Source organism: Grampus griseus (genome assembly GCF_964374135.1).
Source record: "Grampus griseus genome assembly, chromosome: X".
Classification (NCBI taxonomy): domain Eukaryota; kingdom Metazoa; phylum Chordata; class Mammalia; order Artiodactyla; family Delphinidae; genus Grampus; species Grampus griseus.
In genome coordinates, this window is record NC_138999.1 from 31,687,971 (window position 1) to 31,713,736 (window position 25,766).

Genomic DNA, 25,766 nt, shown 5'->3' on the forward strand with positions numbered 1-25,766 from the left:
CTTTAGATTATATTTCTTAAGAGCATATTAGTCTCCTCCATCATCTAATATCCTGTCCAAATTTCAGTTTACCTAACTGTCGCAAGAATATCTTTCCCTCTTGAACTAGGATCTAGTGTAAGCTCAAACATGGGAATTGGTACTGCTGATGACACTTGCTTGTAATAAAATGTTTTTAAGTTTCAAAAGCTGATATGTTTAACATATTAATTATATATCCCATTACACTAAACCAGTAGGTTTGCTACAGTTAAATTCCATCCAACCGTGTTTATCTTTTTTTCCTTGAAACCAGGGGAGATGCATTTTTCAGTAAATTTTAGGTGGAAATAAAGGAATTGAGTTATTGCTTGGTTGTATACACTACCTCAGTTTTCACCACATGCCTCTGACATATATTTATAGAAAAGGAATTTGAGGCCAGAGAGGCTAAAATATTTAAACCACATGATTAGTTAGTGGTAGAACTAGAGTTAAAAATCTAAGTTAATATAGTATTATACATTTTTCCGATGAAATGGTTGATTTCTTTTATATATGTATGGGGGGAGGGAGAGAAATATTTTTGTCACATTTGCTAAATTGAAAGAACATATGAACTGCAACTTTTCTGTTTTTTTTCTTTGCTAAAGTTAATTCTGATATTAATTTGAACTCCTTAAATATGCATTAACTGATAATGTCAAAACTGATAATGAAGTATCAGAGGGACACGCAGCCTGAGATAAAAAATATTTGCTGTAGATAAACCACATGTATAATAAGGAGGTAACTCTGTTCTAAAATTAAGTTTGTATTTTTTTTATGGTCGTTTTCAGAGTTTATTGAAGAGCAAGTGCTGTATTCTACAAAGATTGAATGAGTTTGCCAAATTGCAAGTGTCCTTTTTCAAAAGTTATCTGGCAAAATACATTAGTGAAAAAATAATTGACTTACTTCTCAAATGTGCCACTCATTCTGTCATTCTATAAGGGTTGATAATAAATATTACATTATTCACAGTGTAGCTTTTTGATTACTTAAGATCTTCAAGCCTTCATTATATTATGATGGAGTTTCTAGCTTCTTTCACGATCTCTAAAGAGGTAACTCAGATTAATACATTTCAGACTCAAGTTATTCTAGCAGGTCACACCTTGAGGGTCTATGTAATAGGACAAAGAAAAAACTTCATTGTACAATAAAGAAGCATGTCTTACATCTGCACTTAGACTCAGTTCATTTCTTTTGACCTCGCCAACACTGCAAGTTAGGTTCCCAGTGGTTTGACATGTATTTTGGGATGGATAATAAGCTATGGGTTCTTTAAATAAAATGTACATTTCTATTATTGGGGATTCCAACTCAGATTAAAAAATTCATCCTGATTTCCTTTTATTGGTCGATGTGGTCATTGTCTGGGGGAAGAACATTGTGTGAGCACTAATAAACACTGTTTACTATGGGCTGTTTCACCAATATTCCCCAAGCAGGCATACTGAGAATGGTTAATGTGTATAAGGCAACACGTTAATCACATGAACATCAACCTGGTATACACCTAGCACACAAAGATGCTGACTCAAACAAAAGTATTGATTTTTGTTTCTCTTTCTTGTTTCTTAATTTACACAGCTGATCACACCACCTCACTCCACCAAAGACATATCTGTTCACTTTCGTCCTTCTGCTCTTGGAGGAGCTGGTCATCAGACTTCTGTCACCTTCCACTGTGCTCAGGTACAATAGAGTATTCTTGGACCAAGACAAGTTAATTAAATTTTAAAGTCAATACACAAGTAAATCTAATTTGTCCACTTGACATCTTTGCAAGCAAAACACATTTATTGTAAATTATTATTTAAATGAACTTTTGAAAATACAGTATGCATTATGTATGTGCAGGCATTTAAGAAGGCATTTTTAAATCCTTAGATCACTTGACTGAAAGAGAATATACACCCAGATTTAAAATGTAAGGACTTTAATGTAAATGCTAAATTGCTAGCATTTATGTTAATTTTCTGACTTGGATTTTCTTACTCAAATTTTCATGAACTTAAATATAAAACTGTATAAAATGTAATCTTGCAAGTGCTGTGTTATTTTTTTCACTCTGTTTTCATCTGAATAATAAGAATTTAAAAAAATATTTTTTAAGTATCTCTAGACTCGCTACATGCCATTCTAAGAATTATTTCAATTCATTGTCCAGAGTCCTATGGAAGAAGTATGGCCAACCCCATTATATGGATCAGGAATATGAGACACAGAAATTAAGACCAGGCAGCTAGTAGGAGGTCGAACTCAGACCTGAACCCAGGACATCTGGCTTCAACCCGTCTTCATGACTGTTCTTACAGCTACTGACAGAATGCCTAGGCATAACTCTCTTACTGCCAATGAAAATTTTTCATAAATTTTACAGTTATTATTATTTTTTACTTCTTCAGGTGTTGATGCGGGAGTAAAGTAAATCGAGGTATATACTTTATATCCTATGGGACACCAAGGAGCTTACAAAATCCTGCCATCTGGGAGGGAGTGAAATCAAATATAATACAGGGGTTCCTATGTCAGTGCAAGGCCTGTATGTAACTGAAGTACCCTCTTTTTCCCCCAAAATGTGTAATTTAGAAAAACGTTTTTGAGGCTAATAAATTTTTTACATGATTACTGACTTATACATGACCTGAAGCAATACTATGGAAGTATGCTTGACTTTCAAAGATATTAAAGAAAACAGACAAACCAGTAATCCTTCTCATAAAGAAGGGCAGGTATAGTAGAGAGATTTTCGTTCACAAAAATAATTTTAACACAGCTGATCTTTTAAATCATTGCTTCATAGCAGGGTCAGGCCTTTCATCTTAATTCTTGGAGATAACTTAGTTGCTTGCATTTCTGGTGGAAATTACATCTACTCAAGGTGGTCTGGCACATCAGCAGGATAGTGATCAGTTCTCCATCTTAATAGATTTAGAAAATCCTAGCCTAGAGGCTGAACTCAAAATTCTTTATCAAATACAAAAGAACTCAAACAAGTAAGTAATCCACTCAAACCTTTTTATCAATCACTTTAACACTGGGGCTTGATTTCAGTCACTCTAAGCCTCTCCTTCCAAGTTGTAGCAAATCTCCAAGGCTTTATCTCTGGTTAGACTTAAGTCAGTAATTCATTCTTTTAGCTACTGAGTCCAGACCGCTTCAACCTTTTCAATGTGTTGCCCTAACCTTTGTGGTTTTTCTTGCCTTTTCTTTTTATTTTTTTGCCTTTAATTTTTTTTTCCTTTCTATCCCTGAATAATTCAGGTCTTCCTCTTCTTTTAATTCATCTAGTTGACATTCTTTGCAGGCAAAACTGGTTTATCCCAAAGTATTAATTGAATGAACTTTTGAAAATGCAGTATATATTATGTATGTGTAAGCATCTAAAGAAGATATTTTTAAGAAGAAAATTTTAGGGCTTACTTTTCTAAGTCTGAAAGTTTGCAATTAGGTTAACCACTAGGGAAAAACTCACACAGATTTCTGTCCCTCTCTTGATTTCACTGATAAATATATCTGAACTAACACACACAACTGAGTAGCTGATTAATCAAAAATCTAGTGTGGTGGTGCTTGTAGGATAAGTTTTAACTATTTCTGAATATGACTCTTTGCTGAACTTAAGGAAATGGCTAAGGTTTATTATTTGTTTCATTTGTTTCCAGTTTGTATCCATGTGAAGAACTCTGCATTGTAAAAAATCTAACTTTAGGCTAAAGTTGTTTGTATAGATTTTGAATCCTGAGATTAATTTGGTTAGGGCATCACAACTGCAAATATCATAAACTCATAATATGCTACCAGAATCTCTCAATGAGATTGTTACTGCATAACAGGATAAGAGGAACAATAGTAAGCAGTAAATGTGATAAACAGGCCTTCTCTGATATCAAACATTATGTTCTGAGATTTTCTCTTGGTTTTCAGTCATTTCATTTTTATTTTCAAATAGTTGCCATTATTTATTTCATTTATACTTGATGTGGGACTCACTGCATCTAAAGGTCAGAACAGTGAAAATAAAGGAAAAAGAGATAAAATCAGAGTGATTTTATTACCCAGCATGTGTCTATGGTCCTTGCAGCCTGTGTCTATGGCAGACTCTCTTGATTCTTAGCAAGCTCGAATGCCCTTGAGCTCTACTCAGTGTGCAAGCCAGATCTACTGTCTTTTACCTCCACTTGTTTCTTCTTTCAGAAACATTGAGATTGGATCTTTAATTGTTTTACTCTGTCTCCTTTCAAAGAAGTTTGAGATGAAGATGGACTAAAAATGTTACCTTTTTTTTAATGCATATGTTCCCTGGGGTACTTTTTAATTTCCCTCTGTGAACCCAGGTGGATAATGTAAGCAATGCCAGGGTAATTGTTGGATACTAGTGTCCAGGAATGGTAGGAAATGGTTTAACTTAGAACCTCCAGTATTCCAGGCCACTTGGCAAAACACGAAAACATGACCTTCTTGTTTTTGTAGTTTGGCTTATTTCCAGTGGTTTAAATTAACCTAATTTCTGTCATCCATGCTTTATTTTATAAAATAGCCAAAAAGTAAGTAATTTACATGAAACAGTTGTTACTATAATTGAACCCTGACATTTGATTCCAGGCAGTCAATTACGTGTGATCAAGTTCAGACATCATAAGTGAAAATATAGTGAATTTATGCTTGTAGACTCTCTAACTAAAAGTAATACAGTCATTTGAAGACATATGCAGATAAAACTTGCCTTTTCATCCTCACTTACTGAGATAGAATTTTATAAATTTCCTGTCACCACCCATCCTACTTTGGAAACAAAGCAAGTTTCCCTCTTTTTATTGGAACTTAAGCTTAGAAACATCTATGTAGTTTGAGAGGTGATAAACCAGGACATTGTTCGCTGGTTTTTGGTTAATGACCTCGTCATTCATCGGTAACATTAGCAAAGTGTTCAGTGTAGAACAGAGTCTCAAGGGACTTTTATTCCAAATGAATACAAACGGAACATTTTCAAACAGAGCTTTGCAGGCTTTTGAAACACAGATAAGAACAATGGCCACATTCAATCTTCTTCATATAATTTTTGAGCCATTTTTTCATATCATGTGATAAAACATACACTGTACTAGATGATGGGCGTAAATAATATGGCAATAAGTTGTATACACTTCTTTTTAATGGGACTGCAATCTGTGTCTCACCTTCTTTGCCTTCCTGTGATAAATATTTTGGAAACTTCATAGAGCATTTAGTACCCAGTTTGTTAGACAAATTGATTTTTTTAAAAATCTTGAGCAGAAATGCATGGCTTTCATTAAATTTTCTCTTTTATGTTATTATCAGTAACCTTGTATGTATTGAAATATGTTTAATATTTGAACATTGGCCTTTTGCCTTTTTTTCAGTGTAAAAACACATTGATTTTTCAATAAAATCAAAAGGAATTTGGAAAAGGAAGGAAAGATAAAAACAGTGCATGTTAAATATTAACAAAAAACTTATCTGCCAAAATTTTTATGTGTACTATATTTATTAAGAGGTACAAATAAAAAGTATGTAATTAGTACATATATGTTATGGATGTTTATCTTTATATAGTTTAAAGAATGGATATTCTACATCTCTGGAATAGGACTATTCCCCCAGCCTCTAGAAATAGAAAGAATGACCACATACCTTCGTCTTCAATCATCTGTTCTTATACCTTTCCAAAATCCCACCGAAGAAGATGTTTTAATCGATATCATACTAATAGGTAAGTTGTTTTTCTTTTACTTTACATATGTTATTTTGTAATTTTTTTTTAATTTATTTATTTTTGGCTGCGTTGGGTCTTCATTGCGGTGTGCGGGCTTCTCATTGCAGTGGCTTCTCTTATTGTGGAGCACAGTGTGCGGGCTTCGGTAGTTGTGGTGCACGGGCTTAGCTGCTCCACGGCATGTGGGATCTGCCCGGGCCAGGGCTTGAACCCGTGTCCCCTGCATTGGCAGGTGGATTCCTAACCACTGTGCCACCAGGGAAGCCCATTTTGTAATTATTAATCACACTTATTCTATTATAGAGTCCAAGCATTTTAGAGGTAGTGGACACTTCAGGGATCTGTTAGTTCAACAACATCATTTTATTAAAGAGAAAGCATACACGTAAGAGATGAAGTATCATGGCCAAAATCACAACTCTAACTCCAGGATCAGAAATTAGGAATCTGTATACCAAGTCAAATTCTTCTAATTTTATCTGGAAAGCTGAATATGTAAGTCAGTAAATTTGTACAATTCTTATGATATCACTCAAATATGCCAATGTTTATTCCTCAAAGTTTATAAAAATTCCAGTGTTCTAATTTTGTTTCCTTTGCCCCTTTTCTATATAAATAGCGTATTTAGATTAAATTTTGGCTCCAACCAAGCTTGTTCCTTTTTTCGTGTCATATTGAAGATGCATGTTTTTAAATTCAGTTGTGTGAAATGTTTGATCACTTTGTATTAAATGACCAAATAATGTGGGTCTGAAATAAAAATCAACTCATTATAAGTTTTCTGAAACACATTTTAAATGTAATGTTGAACATTAATAATTTTAACTTTTCAACTATTTTTACTACTTTTACTAAAATTACAACTACTGCTACAACTACAGTGATCCATTTTATAAAGTTCAATTTCAGGGCTAAAAGGAACACATATGTTAAGGTTTTTTATATAAGTAACCAATTTATTCTCCTGAATGGTTATCCTATTGCACTTCATGCTGCCATCAGGAGTATATTACAGACATAACTACTTATTTTCTTGAACCTTGTAAGCCCTGAGTATCATCATTCTCCTTAATTTCCAGCAGTCTCATTGTGGGAAAATTGTATCTTATCATCATTGCAAATTTTCTATTTTTTATTAATGCTGAAGCTGAACACTATCATTTACCTGTTAGAGTTCTCATCTTTCCTGATCATCTCTTCATGCTTGTGGTATGAAATAAGAAAAATTAAGAACATAATGTCATCTCATGTAAAATTCCCTTATGAATACTCTGGCTATGATGAGAAGGAGAGACATGCTGTTTAGTAAAACTTGACTGCAGGCTCAAGGAAGTCAGTATTTTAATGTGGAAGAGACTTGAGCATATATATAAGCAGAAGGAAGAAGCCAGGGTTGAGAAAGAGTTAAAGCTATAAAGGACATAGGGTTTAACCGATGGGCCAAGGCTCTGGGAGGACTGGTATCAGGGTTGAGTTAGAAGGAAGAGCTATGAACAGCAGGGGCATTTCTACTTTTGAACAGGTGGAGGTAAGCTAAAACAAATGTGAATGTAGATAAATTGTAGGTAGTAGAGGGGCTTTGGAATTAAGAGCAGTTGGATTTATATTTTCATCTGCTGAGAAAAGGAGATATAGTAAGAGATTTGAAGAGTGGCACAGTGGGTTGAAATAACTGCTGGAGGGAAAGGAAGATGGAACTGACAAAATTCAAATAGAAAAGGTATTGTATTTGGCTGGAATTGGAAAACACAAATTTAGGTAGGCGCCAAGAAAATATGTGTTTGTAAACTTTGTACCAGTTGTAGGGCTTAGAATTCCTGGTGTGGGAACACACAAGGCTGATTAATGGAACTTTCCAGGGAATGGAATTTTCAAGGCAGCTGCATAGCTATAAGAGTGTTATAAAAGCATATTGGGTCAATATTTTAACATTAAAATAAACTGAAATAATTTGTGGCTTCTTAATTTTCTTTAATTAGTCAAAAATTTTTTCTACTATGTAACAGGAAAAAAGAGTAAGCTTGATAATTAAAAATGTATTAGTCTCTTGTAGTTTAAAACAGTCTTTTTTAAGTAAACTCACTCTCTCGGGTGAATGTTTAGACTTTCAGGTTCTCCCCCTTCTTCCTTCAACCCATGGAGTCTGGGGAATAAGAAAGACACTGACCTCTGATATCTTTCTCTCTTCCACTTTCTCCATTAGTTTATGAAAAGATTCCTCCTTTCCTTTTCTTGGTGATGGAGTCTCTCTGTCACTCTGTCATAACCTCCTCCTTCTTTCTTTTGTGGACTTATTTTTTTTTCTAGCCACCATGTACACGTCTTCTTGTAATCATATTTCTTGGCAACCTGGCCTCATAATTTGACCTGAATTGTTGAAGGGCCAGAAGGAAATATGACTGACAAGAAGAATAAAAATATTTAACACATATGCCAAATATACTCATTAGAGAAAGTACTACATTAATACCTTCTCATTTAAATATTTGTAAATGTCTTAAAATTATTTCATGATAGGACGATGGAATACCTTGCTGTCTTTCAAAAGAACATGTAAATGTTCCTGCAGATGCTACATAATTCACAGAATCCCCTTAGGGAGGTTGATAGGAAGACTCAATATAGCCCCAAGAGAGTAGTTGATGCGTGTGAGAGATCCTACAGTATTTCAGATCCTGCATTCCTCATCTCTCTTTCAGATAGATAGACAGACAGACTTTATAGATATTTAAGATATATAGATGAAGATATCTTTCAAAAGTCACTGTTTTTCCCAGAAGGCAACATTTTTAGAATTGTAAACTCATCATCAAAAACTTTTATATTGCCCAATTCTCTAACGTCTTTTCTTCTGCTATCTTGGCTGTTTTCATTTTAATCACTTCTCTCAGATATATTGCCCTTTGATATTCAAATAATCTATTTATTATCTTTAATTAAATTCTATTTAATCTTTTAATTCTACTGTGTGTTATCTATACATTCTTTCAGTTGACCATTATGCAAGGAAAGGTATCAAAAATATTATATTTGAGGGATCTATTCATATCTGAATCTATGCCAACTTAAAAAAGTAATGAGATAGGGAGGCTAGAGAGGAGATGGCCTAAACACCTGGAGAATACTAGAGATGTGTCCAAAGCACACCATTAATGAGTCCCATGAGGACCAGAATGCTACAGAAAAGCTTTCAAATAGCGTAGAAAACTAGGATTTGTTATGCATCCACTATGTACCACACTTAAGCTCTATAAATGTGACTATACCCAATCTTTACAAAAAGACTCTTGGAGTTTTTTCAATGTGGAACCTGAGGCTTAGAAATTTCCTAAAGCCATGCAGTGGGTAAGTGATGGAACAGGTTCTTGAACTCATCTTCTCCAGGACCACCTCACTGTCTTTCTAAGTTGTCTGCTTACAGATGGTGCTTTAAAAGCCCCATACTGGATTAGCAGATGCAAACTATTATATATAGAATGGATAAACAACAAGGTCCTACCGTATAGCACAGGGAAGTATATTCAATATCCTGTGATAAGCCATAATGGAAAAGAATATGAAAAGAATGTATATATACGTATAACTGAATCACTGTGCTGTACAGCAGAAATTAACACAACATTGTAAATCAACTATAGTTCAATAAAATAAATTTAAAAAAAAAAAATAAAAGCCCCATACTGATAAGCCTCTAAAGAAAGGCACTTGCCCTTCTTTTTGCTTCCTCCCCCCGGATCTCAGGGAAAGAGGCCTCCCTGCATCCTATCAAAGGACCTCAAGAAATGCCTCTGACTACCACTCATTTCACATTTTTTCAGCTCTTCAGGACTCTCCTTTCTCTTTTTAACATTGCCATCAGACCCTAGCTCACATATGTTTGGATTTCCCATCTTGGCTGCCTTATTCGGCCAGGACATTTTCCCTTCCTCAGCGACTGGTATCCATGGACTCAATTCCCACAATCCTCTCTCGTCAGTAATTATGCCCTCCACCCCAGCCCCCTACTGTTAAGTTTCCTTCCTACTTAGCTGGAAGTAAAAGTGGAAACAGGGAAGGTAGCTGTGAATGGGAAGCAAGCATCTGAGTTGAAACATTAGAAATTAGGGCCCAGTGTATACATTAAGAATTTAAGGACCCATCTCTATTATATGTATGTGTGTGCCCTTGTTCATATAACCATATTCCACACCTGCTACTTTATATGCTTGCTAATGGCAGGGGTTATATTAACTCATAGATTTGCTTCTAACTAAATGAGTATTTCAGTGTTGGCATGTATATTGATAAAGCAGGAGTTGAATATTCAGTCACTGTTTATTGAGCATCTGTTTTGTGCTGAAAACTGTCATATGCACATTTCAAAGCTACCTCATGTGTGGGATATACATACACACAAAAATTTATACACATTGTATTTTGATTTTGTGTAGTATTCTACTTGTGAAATATCACTATAGGTTATATACCTAAAAGTTGCACAAATGAATGAAGCAGTAATAGATGTATGCAGAGTAGTTGTTTTGATTATTTCTGTTAAAGTAGCTGTAGTCTTGAGATTATTTGATCTTTTACTTAATACAAATTTAAATGCAATATTAGTGATTTGATTCAAATGTTTAAGTATAAGTGGATTCTTTTCCAGACATTAGTAGTTTTATTGAAGAGCAAAACAGAATAACAGCAGGGATAAAGGTGTGCATACCAGTTAACATATTAGTTTTACAAATATCAACTTCCATTCTGAGGGTTGATAAAATATAAACAAGGTACTCTGTTGAATTGTTGTTGACTCAGGTTGATTATGACCATGGTGTTCACTAGTAATATAGTAATAAAGTAAATAATATAACACAGTTACGATAAGTTAATCACACTTACGGGATGTGGAGAGGCAATACCCAGTGCATTTGATTTCACATGTTTGAATTAGTTTATGAAAATCTTGCCCTTGGAGGCCTCTGAATCTTATCTGAAGTACCTCCAGAGTTGAATAAATATTTATGTTAAATATGTAGTGATCATTGTACATTGCCAGTCAAGGTGTGCATAGCTTAATACATAAGGGAGATAAATAGGTGTAAGAAAAAGTCCCACGCTCTCAAAATCACTCCCAAATTTAGATAGTCTATTTAAATATTTGAATTAATAAACATCACTGGGAGATTTGAGATTGGTGGGCAGGAAAGTTGGAGTATCAAATATATAACAGTCTATTTATACCTTAGTTTCATTGGATTATTTGTCTTAGTTTGCTCATAACAAATAGCTAATACTCATACTATGGAAAAGTAGACGTGAAATTATTGTTATAGCCACTTTTCAGACAAGTAATCTGAGACTCAACTTGCTTATAATTACTTTAATTATTTTTTAGATACTGTTTGGGAGCCTTAATATTTGGAATTCCTTTTTTCTCACTTAGTAGCTTTCAAAATTCAGTAAGCAGTAATTGGAAACTTATCAAAATTTAGATTCTCAGGTTCACAGTTATTCTGATTCATTATGTCTGGGGTAAGACCCTACCATCACAAGTTATTCCAGTGTAGGTTGTCAGAAGACAGTACTTTCAGAAATATTGCTCTTTACACAATTGTCTTGAAATATATTTTAATATCATACACCTCAATTAGTAAATGTTTTTCAGCATTCACTTCAATGTATGCATATTTACTTGTGAAATATTTACATATAGCATTATCACCTCATATATTCAATGTCAGTAAAGCTTATCTCCTTTCCATAGAGAATTAACTATAATTTATAATGTTTCCCCCATGACCCAGTAGTTCAACTTGCACAAATCTCATTTTAAAGATAACAAAATGTGCTTCCGTTTAATTAAAGCTGTAGGAATTTTTTTTTTGCATTTAGTCTTTAGTCCCCTCCCCACAAAACACAACTTTTTATTTTGAAAAATGTCACACCTACAGAAGAGCATAGTACAATGAATAGTCCTATATTTTTCATACAGATTCATCTATTTCATCAATTGTTAACTTTTGGGGAACTTGCTTTATATCCTGTCTCTATCTGTAGACATATAATTTCGTCTCTAAAGTATGTATGGCCTTAGAAAAAGGACTTTCTCCAACATAATTGCAATGCCATTATCATACACTAAGATTTAACCTAGATACATTAATATTTTTAAAATATTAAATATCCACAGTAAAACTTCTCCAATTGTCCCAAAAATGTTCCTTATAACTTTTAAAAATGTTATCTTTTTTCCAGTCTGGGATTCAATCAAGAATTATTCGTTACATTTGGTTTCCAATCTCTTACATCTCATTTAATCTAAAAATTCCCTTCTACCTTGTTTTGTCTTTTATGATATTGGTATTTTGGAGAGTCCAGGCCAGTTGTCTTGTAGAATATTGCATGCTATGGATTTCTTTTTTTTTTTTTCTGTACAAAAATTTCTTTGTCTTTGTTTCATATTGCATATCTTGGAAGTCATATATTAAGACATAAAAAACTACCTAAATATATTTAGAGCTCCATAATGTTACACTGCATTGATGTATTTTGATTTACCTTATCTTTGTTTCTTCATTATTCAATTCAGATTAAACATTTTGGTAAGAATATCACATATCGTGTACTTCTCATTGCAACACATCCGGAGACACAAAGTCCCATTAGTGGGGATACTAAGTTAATCACTTGGTTAAGGTTGTGTCTGCCAGATCTTTATATTGTAAAGATTATCTTTTCCCTTTATAACTAATAGATAATTTGAGACAATGTGAATAACCTCTTCCCTTACAACCCTTCATTTGATGGTTTTAGTATCCTTTCAGATATGCTACCAATATTAATTATTATGTCCATTATCCTTGCTATTTTTTATTAGCTGAGATTTTTAAATTAAAGAAAATAGCTTTTTCTCTGCTTCTCTCCTCCCCCCAACTCTTTTTATTTTTAAGTACGAGTACAGATACATGGATTTTTTTAATCTTTTATATTTCAGCATTTATTGTTTTCAAATCCCCATCACATTATCATATTTAATCACTGAACATTTAATTTATAAAAATGTGAGGGGATCTAAATTCAGAAGACACAAGCTGTGTGACCTTGGGTAAGGAACTTTTATTTTTTTGGCTTTTGTATCTCCTAACACTGGGGGAGGTACCAGGTAATCTCTGAGCTTGCTTCTAGCTGGTGATTCTATGATTCTTTGACCACTGCATGTGTACTGTTTGATGGCCCACTCTTTATTCAGGGGAGGCTCCTTGATTTCTATCATTGTCATTATATTTCTGAGTAATGTCCCTGAGTTTGGAAAAACAAAAACAAAGCCAGATGTTAACAGAAATGACTTTGACACCTACCTCTTCCTTCTCTGGATTTCTCTGTATCCAGATCTCTAGGAGGAACTTGTGGCTCTTAACGAGCAATTAAAAATACTAGAGCTAATATTTGTACAAATCCATAGCTATTATATCAATAGAAAATAATAATCTCTTACTCCTTTTCCTTTTTCTTCTTGCATTGAAGACTATTGAAATTGTTTGCTGCATTTTTGAATTATAGCAAATTTTTATGGTTTTTGAAAAGACATTCATTCAAAGAGTAGTGACTTCCCTGGTGATTCAGTGGTTAAGACTCTGTGCTTCCACTGCAGGGGGCATGGGTTCTATCCCTGGTGGGGGAAGTTCCACATGACCTACTATGCAGCCAAAAAGGAAAAAAAAAAGAAAAAAGAAAAGAGTAGTGCCAGAGCAGCCTGGGAAAAGACAGTTCCAGACCTTTTTCTTTTTTATTTCTTTCTGTTACTGATTCCCTTATGGTCGAAAGAACACAATCTGTATGATTTAGAGTACTTTAAATTTGTTGAGGTTTGTTTTATGACCCAGTATATGGTCTCTCTTGGTGAATGTCCCATAGGACTTGAAACAAATAAGTATTCTGCTGTTGTTTTATGGAGTGTTTTACATATGTCATTCAAATTCTCAGTTAATTTTGTTATTTGGGTCTTCTGTATCCTTGTTGATTTTCTGACTAGTAGTTTTACCTATCACTTGGTGAGAGGGGGATATTAAATCACACAACTATAATGGTGTATTTATTTCTTCTTTCCCCTCTATTGAATTTTGCTTCATGTACGTTGAGGCTTTGTTATTTGTTATAGACACATTAGTATTATATGTCTTCCTGGTGTATCCATATTTTATAATTATGTATTGCCCCTCTTTGTCTCTAGTAATTTTCTTTTCTCTGAAGTTTGCTTTATATGATAGTAATGTAACCTTTTTTTTTTTTTTTTTTTTTTTTTTTTTTTGCGGTACGCGGGCCTCTCACCGCTGCGGCCCCTCCCGCTGCGGAGCACAGGTGCCAGACGCGCGGGCCCAGCGGCCACGGCCCACTGGCGCAGCCGCTCCGCAGCATGTGGGATCTTCCCGGACCGGGGCATGAACCCGTGTCCCCTGCATTGGCAGGCGGACTCTCAACCACTGCGCCACCAGGGAAGCCCCATTTTTGTTTTTTAAAATTAACATTTTCATGGTACATCTTTTATCATCCTTTTTCTTTCAAACTACCTATGTCATTAAATTTGGAGAAGTCTATTTTAGACAGAACATTGTCGAACCATGTTATATATAAATATTTCAACTCTACCCTGGCTAGCTACCCTTTCCCTCAGCCTGCTACCCCAGCAAGAGAATTGGAGTGCCACCTCTTTCTACCAAGCAAGAGATAGAAGATCAGCTCCCCTCCCCTTTATTTTTCTGCCCCTCTTAGTTGATCTGGGTTGGAGACTTGTTCAGTGCCTTGTCCAGTATATATGAGAGGCAGTATGGAAACCTGGAAACCCACCACAATGTCGTTCCTCAAGTCCCAAGGTCCCTAAGTAGACTGCCTTCTTCTTTCATATTTCAGAGTCTCCCTATCCTTGTCTGTTGTATATTATGTCTGGCAATTTTTAGTTGTAAGAGGGGGAGCCTAGGAGGAATGGGGCTACTTCATTTTTGTGGATTTTTATTATTATTCTTTTGGACACTCCCAAATTTGGCCAGTGGGACACTTTACAAGACAATTCCTAAGTCCTTTTTATTGTCTTCATTAGTTTTTGAATATTTTGTTACTTTCTGGCAGAATAAGATGTTCTAGTTTCACCTAGCACTCAACTTGCTGTAAAAACTAGAATTCGGCATTTTTCAATGGTTTACTATACAGAGACAAGGTATTTAGTGTCCAAGATATGGGCACTAGATGTGCTCATTGCTGCTAGGATGTTCCTTTCAGGGGACAGGCAAAGAAGTATAATTATTAAAATAATTATTAAAAACAATTATCTCATACTGATACCTCCTATTCCGATCCTACACCATAGGGTTATTCCTCAATTCACCTCACTATCTCTTCTCCCATGTGAAAAACCTCACTCCCAACACATCAATTCAGTACCCATTTGCTCTATCATACCTATATACCCCTTATATTTTCTAAATTACTATATTCTTAACTACCAAGAAAAAGAGAAAGAGAGAGAGAGAAAAGGAAAAAGGAACTGAAAACTACTAAATCTAAAGCTATCTTTGCAGTTGATTTTTCTTCCTGGAATACATTGTACTACAATAGAACAGTCAGAGAACTATGGCCAAAATATTCTTTAATTAATTCTTTATTCTGTATAGTTTTGTGGTCAATTTATATAAAGATTGATTCTTTACTTTTTAATTTGAATTCAGTTTTAGCTTTGCTTTTTCACACTTTCTAAATTTATTTTTGAATTTGTAAAACATGTATTGTTCAAAACTCAAAGCTATGTAAAATGTTCTACTTAAAGAAATCCCATTCCCATAACTCAACCATCTGCCACTTTCTCAAACAATCATATAGATGACCATCATCATTTGATTCTGATTTATCCATACTGTGTGTAGTTTTGCAAAAATGAGTATATATGAATAAATGCGTATGTACACACATGGTTCTGCTTCATCCTCTATCTTACACAAAGGTGGGATACTGTGTAATTTCTTTTGCACCTTGCTAACTTCACCTAATAATATGTCTGGAATCCTAGTAAAATAGTTAATGGACATCTTTCTCATAGATTTTTATGACTTTTTAGTACCTCAGTTTTTTTCCTGCACTATTGTTTATACACAGCTAGTCTCCAGTGCATAGATCTTTTCATTATTGCTAATAATTTGCTATACAAATATTGCTATGCAAATAATGCCTTTGTATATTTAAGGTGTATTTCTACAAGTTGTATTGATGGGAAAAATGGTAAATATATATACAATTTTACTGTATGTTACAAAAATTCCCTTCTTAGAAGTTGTAACACTCCCATTCCTTTCCAAGGCATCAGCTGATATCTAGTTCAATATATTTAAAATTAAAAATTTCTGTGCTGACAGAGCTTTTTACTTTTTATACATGGTAGCACTAAAAGCAAGTACATGTTATGTAACCCATAAGCACGTTTTGAAAAATTGATTTTTGCATATATTAGTTTAAATTATTAACATTGCAAAAGGTATATTTGCGCATGTGTAAATATTAACTACTACAATCCATTTTTATGTGGTAGGGTCATACAGGCTCTCAGTAATATCTTTTATTTGAATAGTTTAAATTAAAATTCCAAGACTTTATTAGTTGATTTTATAATATTTTTTGAGTATTATAGAGAAAATCATTAATAGTGTTGAATATGTTCTTCAAAAATGCCATTTAAATCTCATCTTAAAATGTACTTTGAAAATGATCATCTCAGAAATTTCCCATTAGAAGGAAGTTTTGATTCTATTTCAATCTCCACTGATGTTTTTCCTCTTGAATGTGACATTGAAGTGCAATATCTCTTTATATTTTGATTAGGTCAGGGGAAGCACAAGTGTCTCGTCCTGGCTCCATACTGGGACAGCTTCCTCGTAGAGACTTCTGCCTTCAAGCTTAGTGGTCTGAGTCACACAAAAGGTACAGGATTTCTGCCTTATATTCTGTCCTTCTATATGCTATCGCATTTCAGAGATGATGAAATATGTCTTGTTGTCTTAATAAATATTTAATGAAAATTAAATGTATAAGTTAAAAATTTTGACACAAATTTTAGTAAGTTGATAAAAAAACATGGATAGTGTAACCTTTACATATAGTCATTATATCTTCACTTTTTTTTTTCATTCCTTTTCACATGAATACAACTTGCAGAAAATCTTCTCTCTGAGATGGTGAATTGTTTAATGTCATACCACTTAATACATAACTGTGTGAGTCAAAGAATATTTTGGAAAATTAAAAATGCCTAGTGTGAGGCTTCCCTGGTGGCGCAGTGGTTGAGAGTCCACCTGCCGATGCAGTGGACATGGGTTCATGCCCCGGTCCGGGAAGATCCCACATGCCGCGGAGCGGCTGGGCCCGTGAGCCATGGCCGCTGAGCCTGCGCGTCCGGAGCCGGTGCTCCGCAGTGGGAGAGGCCACAACAGTGAGAGGCCCGCGTACCGCAAAAAACAAAAAACCTAGTGTGCTAATGCTGCTCACACTTATGAAAATAATTCCATCTTTGCAAAGCTGACAATTCCCTGAAAATGTATTATAGGGTGTACATGTATTAGTAATCCCAACTGCATATTGATGAATAGGAAAAAAAATCTAAGGCATAAGAAATAATGAATTTGCTTAAAAATCTAAGGCCCACAAAATATGAATTTGCTTAAAATACTTTCCATTACAAAAAACTAATTATTGTACATATGATAAAATGCAAATTATCTTAAAATAATAATAATTATACATTATATATATAAATATATTATATATAATATATAATTATATAATTATTATAAGTTATAATTATATGTTATATATTATAATTATAATAATTATTACAAAAATAATAACTAAAATCAGTAACTACTACTAACATTCCAATATAAGTGAGTTCATGACTTTCTTTTATATTTACTATAGTCATTTTTATTAGCATCCTGAATCTCATTAATTTATTTCATTTGATACAACAACTCCATTGTATAGGTGTTATTATTATTATTATTGAATCAAGGAGATTGCAATTCAGAAAAATTAACTTACACAAAATCAAAACAGTTGCTTACTGGCAAAGCCGAACTACCATATGTCTGATTTCAACATCTCTGTTTTCTCTTTCTTTGCAATGTATTAAAAGGAGTATGAACTGCAGTTCACAAAAGAGGAAGTACCGATGGCCAAAGAATGACAGAAAATATGTTCAAAGTCACTAATATTCAAATAGATCTTGATTTAAATGATAGCCAGCTAAGTTTTCTTTATCCATTTTAAAAAAAAATTTTCTATTTCAATTAAACTGTGATGAAATTGGAACAAACACTGATTAGTGGAGTATAAATCACTACATAATTTCTGAAAAGCACTTAGTGTAATGTATATAAAGAACCATAGACATTACCACTTTTTGACCCAGTAATTCCAATTCCAGTGAGATCTTTTCAAGAAATAATCAAAGATGGATTATTTATCCACAAAGATGTTTGATATTGAATTATTTATAACAGCAAAAATTGGAAATCACCTCAGTGCCAAATAACAACTTTGTTGTATTTGTAGTAACTATTTATATGTCTGCTTATATTTTAATTTTACTTATCCATTAAATATATGAGACATTTTCTTTTTTTTCATTTTTTCCATTGATTCTGCACTTTAAAAGCCTTTCTACATGTGAATCAATTGAAACTACACCTCTATTTTCTTTTTTTCTTCTCCTTTGTTTATAATGGGGAAAGAATTATAGGTAGGTAGGTATCTTTTTCACTTGCTCCTTTAATTCATCCAGATTTTGCTTTTTTGCTCTGTAATTACAATCTAATTTGATTCCCCATTAATTAGCAAGATTTCAGTCTTTTAATTGAATAATAATTATTATTCTCTTGTTATTTATTTTTGCAATGTGACATCCTATATTCAATCATCTATACTCTGTTACATAGATCTGTATTTCCGGTCTTGTTCCAGTGCCATACAGTTTAAATTCTACAGGTTTATGTTTTCTTATTTTATTTCTATTTTCTCATTATCATTTAAATCATTTCCTTCCTTTTATCATCTATTTATCTTTCTGGAAAAAAAAATTAGAACAACTTTTTAACAAGTTCTGAAAAGTCCCAGTAAACATTTGATTGAAATTACATTAAACCTATAGACAAATTTGGGAAGAACTACATCTTTACAATATTTAATCTTCTTATCCATGACCACTTATTTCCTCAATATTTTTTTTCTCATTATTTTTAATATTTTTTTTACATCTTTATTGGAGTATAATTGCTTTACAATGGTGTGTTAGTTTCTGCTTTATAACAAAGTGAATCAGTAATACATATACATATATTCCCATATCTCTTCCCTCTTGCGTCTCACTCCCTCCCACCCTCCCTATCCCACCCCTCCAGGCGGTCACAAAGCACCGAGCTGATATCCCTGTGCTATGCGGCTGCTTCCCACTAGCTACCTACCTTACGTTTGGTAGTGTATATATGTCCATGCCTCTCTCTCACTTTGTCACAGCTTCCCCTTCCCCCTCCCCATATCCTCAAGTCCATTCTCTAGTAGGTCTGTGTCTTTATTCCTGTCTTACCCCTAGGTTCTTCATGACATTTTTTTTCTTAAATTCCATATATATGTGTTAGCATACGGTATTTGTCTTTCTCTTTCTGACTTACTTCACTCTGTATGACAGATCCTAGGTCTATCCACCTCATTACAAATAGCTCAATTTTGTTTCTTTTTATGGCTGAGTAATATTCCATTGTATGTATGCGCCACATCTTCTTTATCCATTCATCCGATGATGGACTCTTAGGTTGTTTCCATCTCTGGGCTGTTGTAAATAGAGCTGCAACGAACATTTTGGTACATGACTCTTTTTGAATTATGTTTTCTCAGGGTATATGCCCAGTAGTGGGATTGCTGGGCCATATGGTAGTTCTATTTGTAGTTTTTTAAGGAACCTCCATACTGTTCTCCACAGTGGTTGTATCAATTTACATTCCCACCAGCAGTGCACGAGGGTTCCCTTTTCTCTACACCCTCTCCAGCATTTATTGTTTCTAGATTTTTTGATGATGGCCATTCTAACTGGTGTGAGATGATATCTCATTATAGTTTTGACTTGCATTTCTCTAATGATTAATGATGTTGAGCATTCTTTCATGTGTTTGTTGGCCGTCTGTATATCTTCTTTGGAGAAATGTCTATTTAGGTCTTCTGCCCATTTTTGGATTGGGTTGTTTGTTTTTTTGTTATTGAGCTGCATGAGCTGCTTGTCAATTTTGGAGATTAATCCTTTGTCAGTTGCTTCATTTGCAAAAATTTTCTCCCATTCTGAGGGTTGTCTTTTGGTCTTGTTTATGGTTTCCTTTTCTGTGCAAAAGCTTTGAAGTTTCATTAGGTCCCATTTGTTTATTTTTGTTTTTATTTGCTTTGCTCTAGGAGGTGGGTCAAAAAGGATCTTGCTGTGATTTGTGTCATAGAGTGTTCTGCCTGTGTTTTCCTCTAAGATTTTGATAGTTTCTGGCCTTACATTTAGGTCTTTAATCCATTTTGAGCTTATTTTTGTGTATGGTGTTAGGGAGTGATCTAATCTCATACTTTTACATGTACCTGTCCAATTTACCCAGCACCACTTATTGAAGAGGCTGTCCTTTCTCCACTGTACATTCCTGCCTCCTTTATCAAAGATAAGGTGACCATATGTGTGTGGGTTTATCTCTGGGCTTTCTATCCTGTTCCATTGATCTATCTTTCTGTTTTTGTGCCAGTACCATACTGTCTTGATTACCGTAGCTTTGTAGTATAGTCTGAAGTCAGGGAACCTGATTCCTCCAGCTCCGTATTTCGTTCTCAAGATTGCTTTGGCTATTCAGGGTCTTTTATGTTTCCATACAAATTGTGAAAGTTTCTGTTCTAGTTCTGTGAAAAATGCCAGTGGTAGTTTGATAGGGATAGCACTGAATCTGTAGATTGCTTTGGGTAGTAGAGTCATTTTCACAATGTTGATTCTTCCAATCCAAGAAAATGGTATATCTCTCCATCTATTTGTATCATTTTAAATTTCTTTCATCAGTGTCTTATAATTTTCTGCATACAGGTCTTTTATCTCCTTAGGTAGGTTTATTCCTAGATATTTTATTCTTTTTGTTGCAATGGTAAATGGGAGTGTTTTCTTGATTTCACTTTCAGATTTTTCATCATTAGTGTATAGGAATGCCAGAGACTTCTGTGCATTAATTTTGTATCCCGCTACTTTACCAAATTCATTGATTAGCTCTAGTAGTTTTCTGGTAGCATCTTTAGGATTCTCTATGTATAGTATCATGTTATCTGCAAACAGTGACAGCTTTACTTCTTCTTTTCCAATTTGGATTCCTTTTATTTCCTTTTCTTCTCTGATTGCTGGAGCTAAAACTTCCAAAACTATGTTGAATAAGAGTGGTGAGAGTGGGCAACCTTGTTTTGTTCCTGATCTTAGTGGAAATGCTTTCAGTTTCTCAGCATTGAGGATGATGTTGGCTGTGGGTTCATATTTGGCCTTTATTATGCGGACGATAGTTCCCTGTATGCCTACCTTCTGCAGGGTTTTTATCATAAATGGGTGTTGAATTTTGTCGAAAGCTTTCTCTGCATCTATTGAGATGATCATATGGTTGTTCGCCTTCAATTTGTTAATATGGTGTATCACGTTGATTGATTTGCGTATATTGAAGAATCCTTGCATTCCTGGAATAAACCCCACTTGATCATCGTGTATGATCCGTATAATGTGCTGTTGGATTCTGTTTGCTAGTATTTTGTTGAGGATTTTTGCATCTATGTTCATCAGTGATATTGGCCTGTAGTTTTCTTTCTTTGTGACATCCTTGTCTGGTTTTGGTATCAGGGTGATGGTGGCCTCGTAGAATGAGTTTGGGAGTGTTCCCCCCTCTGCTATATTTTGGAAGAGTTTGAGAAGGATAGGTGTTAGCTCTTCTCTAAATGTTTGATAGAATTCGCCTGTGAAGACCTCTGGTCCTGGGCTTTTGTTTGTTGGTAGATTTTAATCACAGTTTCAATTTCACTGCTTGTGATTGGTCTGTTCATATTTTCTATTTCTTCCTGATTCAGTCTTGGCAGGTTGTGCATTTCTAAGAATTTGTCCATTTCTTCCAGTTTGTCCACCTTATTGGCATAGAGTTGCTTGTAGTAATCTCTCATGATCTTTTTTATTTCTGCAGTGTCAGTTGTTACTTCTCCTTTTTCATTTCTAATTCTATTGATTTGAGTCTTCTCCCTTTTTTTCTTGATGAGTCTGGCTAATAGTTTATCAATTTTGTTTATCTTCTCAAAGAACCAGCATTTAGTTTTATTGATCTTTGCTATTGTTTCCTTCATTTCCTTTTCATTTATTTCTGATCTGATTTTTATGATTACTTTCCTTCTGCTAACTTTGGGGATTTTTTGTTCTTCTTTCTCTAATTGCTTTAGATGCAAGGTTAGGTTGTTTATTCAAGATGTTTCCTGTTTCTTAAGGTAGGATTGTATTGCTATAAACTTCCGTCTTAGAACTGCTTTTGCTGCATCCCATAGATTTTGGGTCGTCGTGTCTGCATTGTCATTTGTTTCTAGGTATTTTTTGATTTCTTCAGTGATCACTTCGTTATTAAGTAGTGTATTGTTTAGCCTCCCCGTGTTTGTATTTTTTACAGATCTTTTCCTGTAATTTATATTTAGTCTCATAGCGTTGTGGTCGGAAAAGATACCTGATACGATTTCAATTTTCTTAAATTTACCAAGGCTTGATTTGTGACCCAAGATATGATCTATCCTGGAGAATGTTCCATGAGCACTTGAGAGAAATGTGTATTCTGTTGGTTTTGGATGGAATGTCCTATAAATATCAATTAAGTCCATCTTGTTTAATGTGTCATTTAAAGCTTGTGTTTCCTTATTTATTTTCATTTTGGATGATCTGTCCATTGGTGAAAATGGGGTGTTAAAGTCCCGTACTATGAATGTGTTACTGTTGATTTCCCCTTTTATGGCTGTTAGTATTTGCCTTATGTATTGAGGTGCTCCTATGTTGGGTGCATAAATATTTACAATTGTTATATCTTCTTGGATCAATCCCTTGATCATTATGTAGTGTCCTTCTTTGTCTCTTCTAATATAGTCTTTATTTTAAAGTCCATTTTGTCTGATATGAGAATTGCTACTCCAGCTTTCTTTTGGTTTCCATTTTCATGAAATATCTTTTCCATCCCCTCCCTTTCAGTCTGTATGTGTCTCTAGGTCTGAAGTGGGTCTCTTGTAGACAGCAAATATATGGGTCTTGTTTTTGTATCCATTCAGCCAATCTGTGTCTTTTGGTGGGAGCATTTAGTCCATTTATATTTAAGGTAATTATCAATATGTATGTTCCTATTCCCATTTTCTTAATTGTTTTGGGTTCGTTATTGTAGGTCTTTTCCTTCTCTTGTGTTTCTTGCCTAGAGAAGTTCCTTTAGTATTTGTTGTAAAGCTGGTTTGGTGGTGCTGAACCCTCTCAGCTTCTGCTTGTCTGTAAAGGTTTTAATTTCTCCATCAAATCTGAATGAGATCCTTGCTGGGTAGAGTAATCTTGGTTGCCGGTTTTTCTCCTTCATCACTTTAAATATGTCCTGCCAGTCCCTTCTGGCTTGCAGAGTTTCTGCTGAAAGATCAGCTGTTAACCTTATGGCGATTCCCTTGTGTGTTAGTTGTTGTTGTTCCCTTGCTGCTTTTAATATGTTTTCTTTGTATTTAATTTTTGACAGTTTGCTTGATATGTGTCTTGGTGTATTTCTCCTTGGATATATCCTGTATGGGACTCTCTGTGCTTCCTGGACTTGATTAACTATTCCCTTTCCCATATTAGGGAAGTTTTCAACTATAATCTCTTCAAATATTTTCTCAGTCCCTTTCTTTTTCTCTTTTTCTTCTGGAAGTCCTATCATTGGAATGTTGGTGTGTTTGATGTTGTCCCAGAGGTCTCTGAGATTGTCCTCAGTTCTTTTCATTCTTTTTTCTTTATTCTGCTCTGCAGTAGTTATTTCCACCATTTTATCTTCCAGGTCACTTATCCGTTCTTCTACCTCAGTTATTCTGCTATTGATCCCTTCTAGAGTCTTTTTCATTTCGTTTATTGTGTTGTTCATCGTTGTTTGTTTCATCTTTAGTTCTTCTAGGTCCTTGTTAAATGTTTCTTGCATTTTGTCTATTCTATTTCCAAGATTTTGGATCATCTTTACTATCATTATTCTGAAGTCTTTTTCAGGTAGACTGCCTATTTCCTCTTCATTTGTTAGGTCTGGTGAGTTGTTATCTTGCTCCTTCCTCTGTGGTGTGTTTTTCTGTCTTCCCATTTTGCTTATCTTACTGTGTTTGGGGTCTCCTTTTTGCAGGCTGCAGGTTCGTAGTTCCCGTTGTTTTGGTGTCTGTCCCCAGTGGCTAAGGTTGGTTCAGTGGGTTGTGTAGGCTTTCTGGTGGAGGGGACTAGTGCCTGTGTTCTGGTGGATGAGGCTGGATCTTGTCTTTCTGGTGGGCAGGTCCACGTCTGGTGGTGTGTTTTGGGGTGTCTGTGGCCTTACTATGATTTCAGGCAGCCTCTCTGCTAATGGGTGGGGCTGTGTTCCTGTCTTGCTAGTTGTTTGGCATAGGATGTCCAGCACTGTAGCTTGCTGGTTGTTGAGTGAAGTTGGGTGCTGACGTTGAGATGGAGATCTCTGGGAGATTTTTGCCGTTTGATATTATGTGGATCTGGGAGTTCTCTTGTGGACCAGTGTCCTGAAGTTGGCTCTCCCACCTCAGAGGCACAGCACTGACTCCTGGTTGTTGCACCAAGAGCCTTTCATCCACATGGCTCAGAATAAAAGGGAGAAAAAGTAGAAAGAAAGAATTAGTAGAAGGAGAAAGAGAGGAAGGAAGGAAGGAAGGAAGGAAGGAAGGAAGGAAGGAAAGAAGGAGGAGGGAGGGAGGAAGGAAGGAAGGAGGCAAGGAAGGAAAAAAAGAAAGGAGATAAAGTAAAATAAAATAAAGTAAGATAAAATATAATAAAGTTATTAAAATAAATATATAATTATTAAGACAAAAAAAGAAAAAAAATTCAAACAACAAAAATAAAACGGACGGATAGAACCCTAGGACAAATGGTGGAAGCAAAGCTATACAGACAAAATCTCACACAGAAGCATCCACATACACACTCAGAAAAAGTGGAAAAGGAGAAAAAATAATAAATCTTGCTCTCAAAAGTCCACCTCCTTAATTTGGGATGATGGGTTGTCTATTCATGTATTCCACAGATGCAGGGTATGTCAGGTTGAATGTGGAGCTTTAATCCGCTGCTTCTGAGGCTGCTGGGAGAGATTTCCCTTTCTCTTGTTTGTTCCCACAGCTCACAGGGGCTCAGCTTTGGATTTGGCCCCGCCTCTGCGTGTAGGTCGCTGGAGGGCATCTGTTCTTCGCTCAGACAGGACTGGGTTAAAGGAGCCGCTGAATCGGGGGCTCTGGCTCACTCAGGCCGGGGGGAGGGAGGGGTACGGCGTGCGGGGCAGGCCTGCGGCGGCAGAGGCCGGCGTGACGTTGAACCAGCCTGAGGGGCGCCATGCGTTCTCCTGGAGGAGTTGACCCTGTATCCCGGGACCCTGGCAGTGGCAGGCTGCACAGGCTCACCGGAAGTGGGGTGTGGATAGTGACCTGTGCTTGCACACAGACTTCTTGGTGGCGGCAGCAGCATCCTTAGCGTCTCATGTCCGTCTCTGGGGTCCACGCTTTTAGCCGCGGCTCACGCCCGACTCTGGAGCTCTTTTAAGCAGCGCTCTTAATCCCCTCTCCTCGCGCACCAGGAAACAAGGAGGTAGAAAAAGTCTCTTGCCTCTTTGGCAGGTCCAGACTTTTTCCCGGACTCCCTCCCGGCTAGCCGTGGCGCACTAACCCCCTGCAGGCTGTGTTCACGCCACTAACCCCAGTCCTCTCCCTGCGTTCC

General features: G+C 35.4%; 1 protein-coding gene across 1 annotated transcript in view; it reads left to right on the forward strand.

The window, feature by feature from the left end:
* The window catches only part of CFAP47 (cilia and flagella associated protein 47), a gene marked incomplete at both ends in the record, with an annotated part of 513,170 nt that overhangs the window by 422,905 nt on the left and 64,499 nt on the right, over positions 1–25,766 (forward strand). Inside the window, 3 exon segments of the mRNA XM_082682021.1 lie at positions 1,615–1,719; positions 5,605–5,761; positions 16,607–16,705. Coding sequence (XP_082538147.1) covers positions 1,615–1,719; positions 5,605–5,761; positions 16,607–16,705 — 361 coding nt within the window.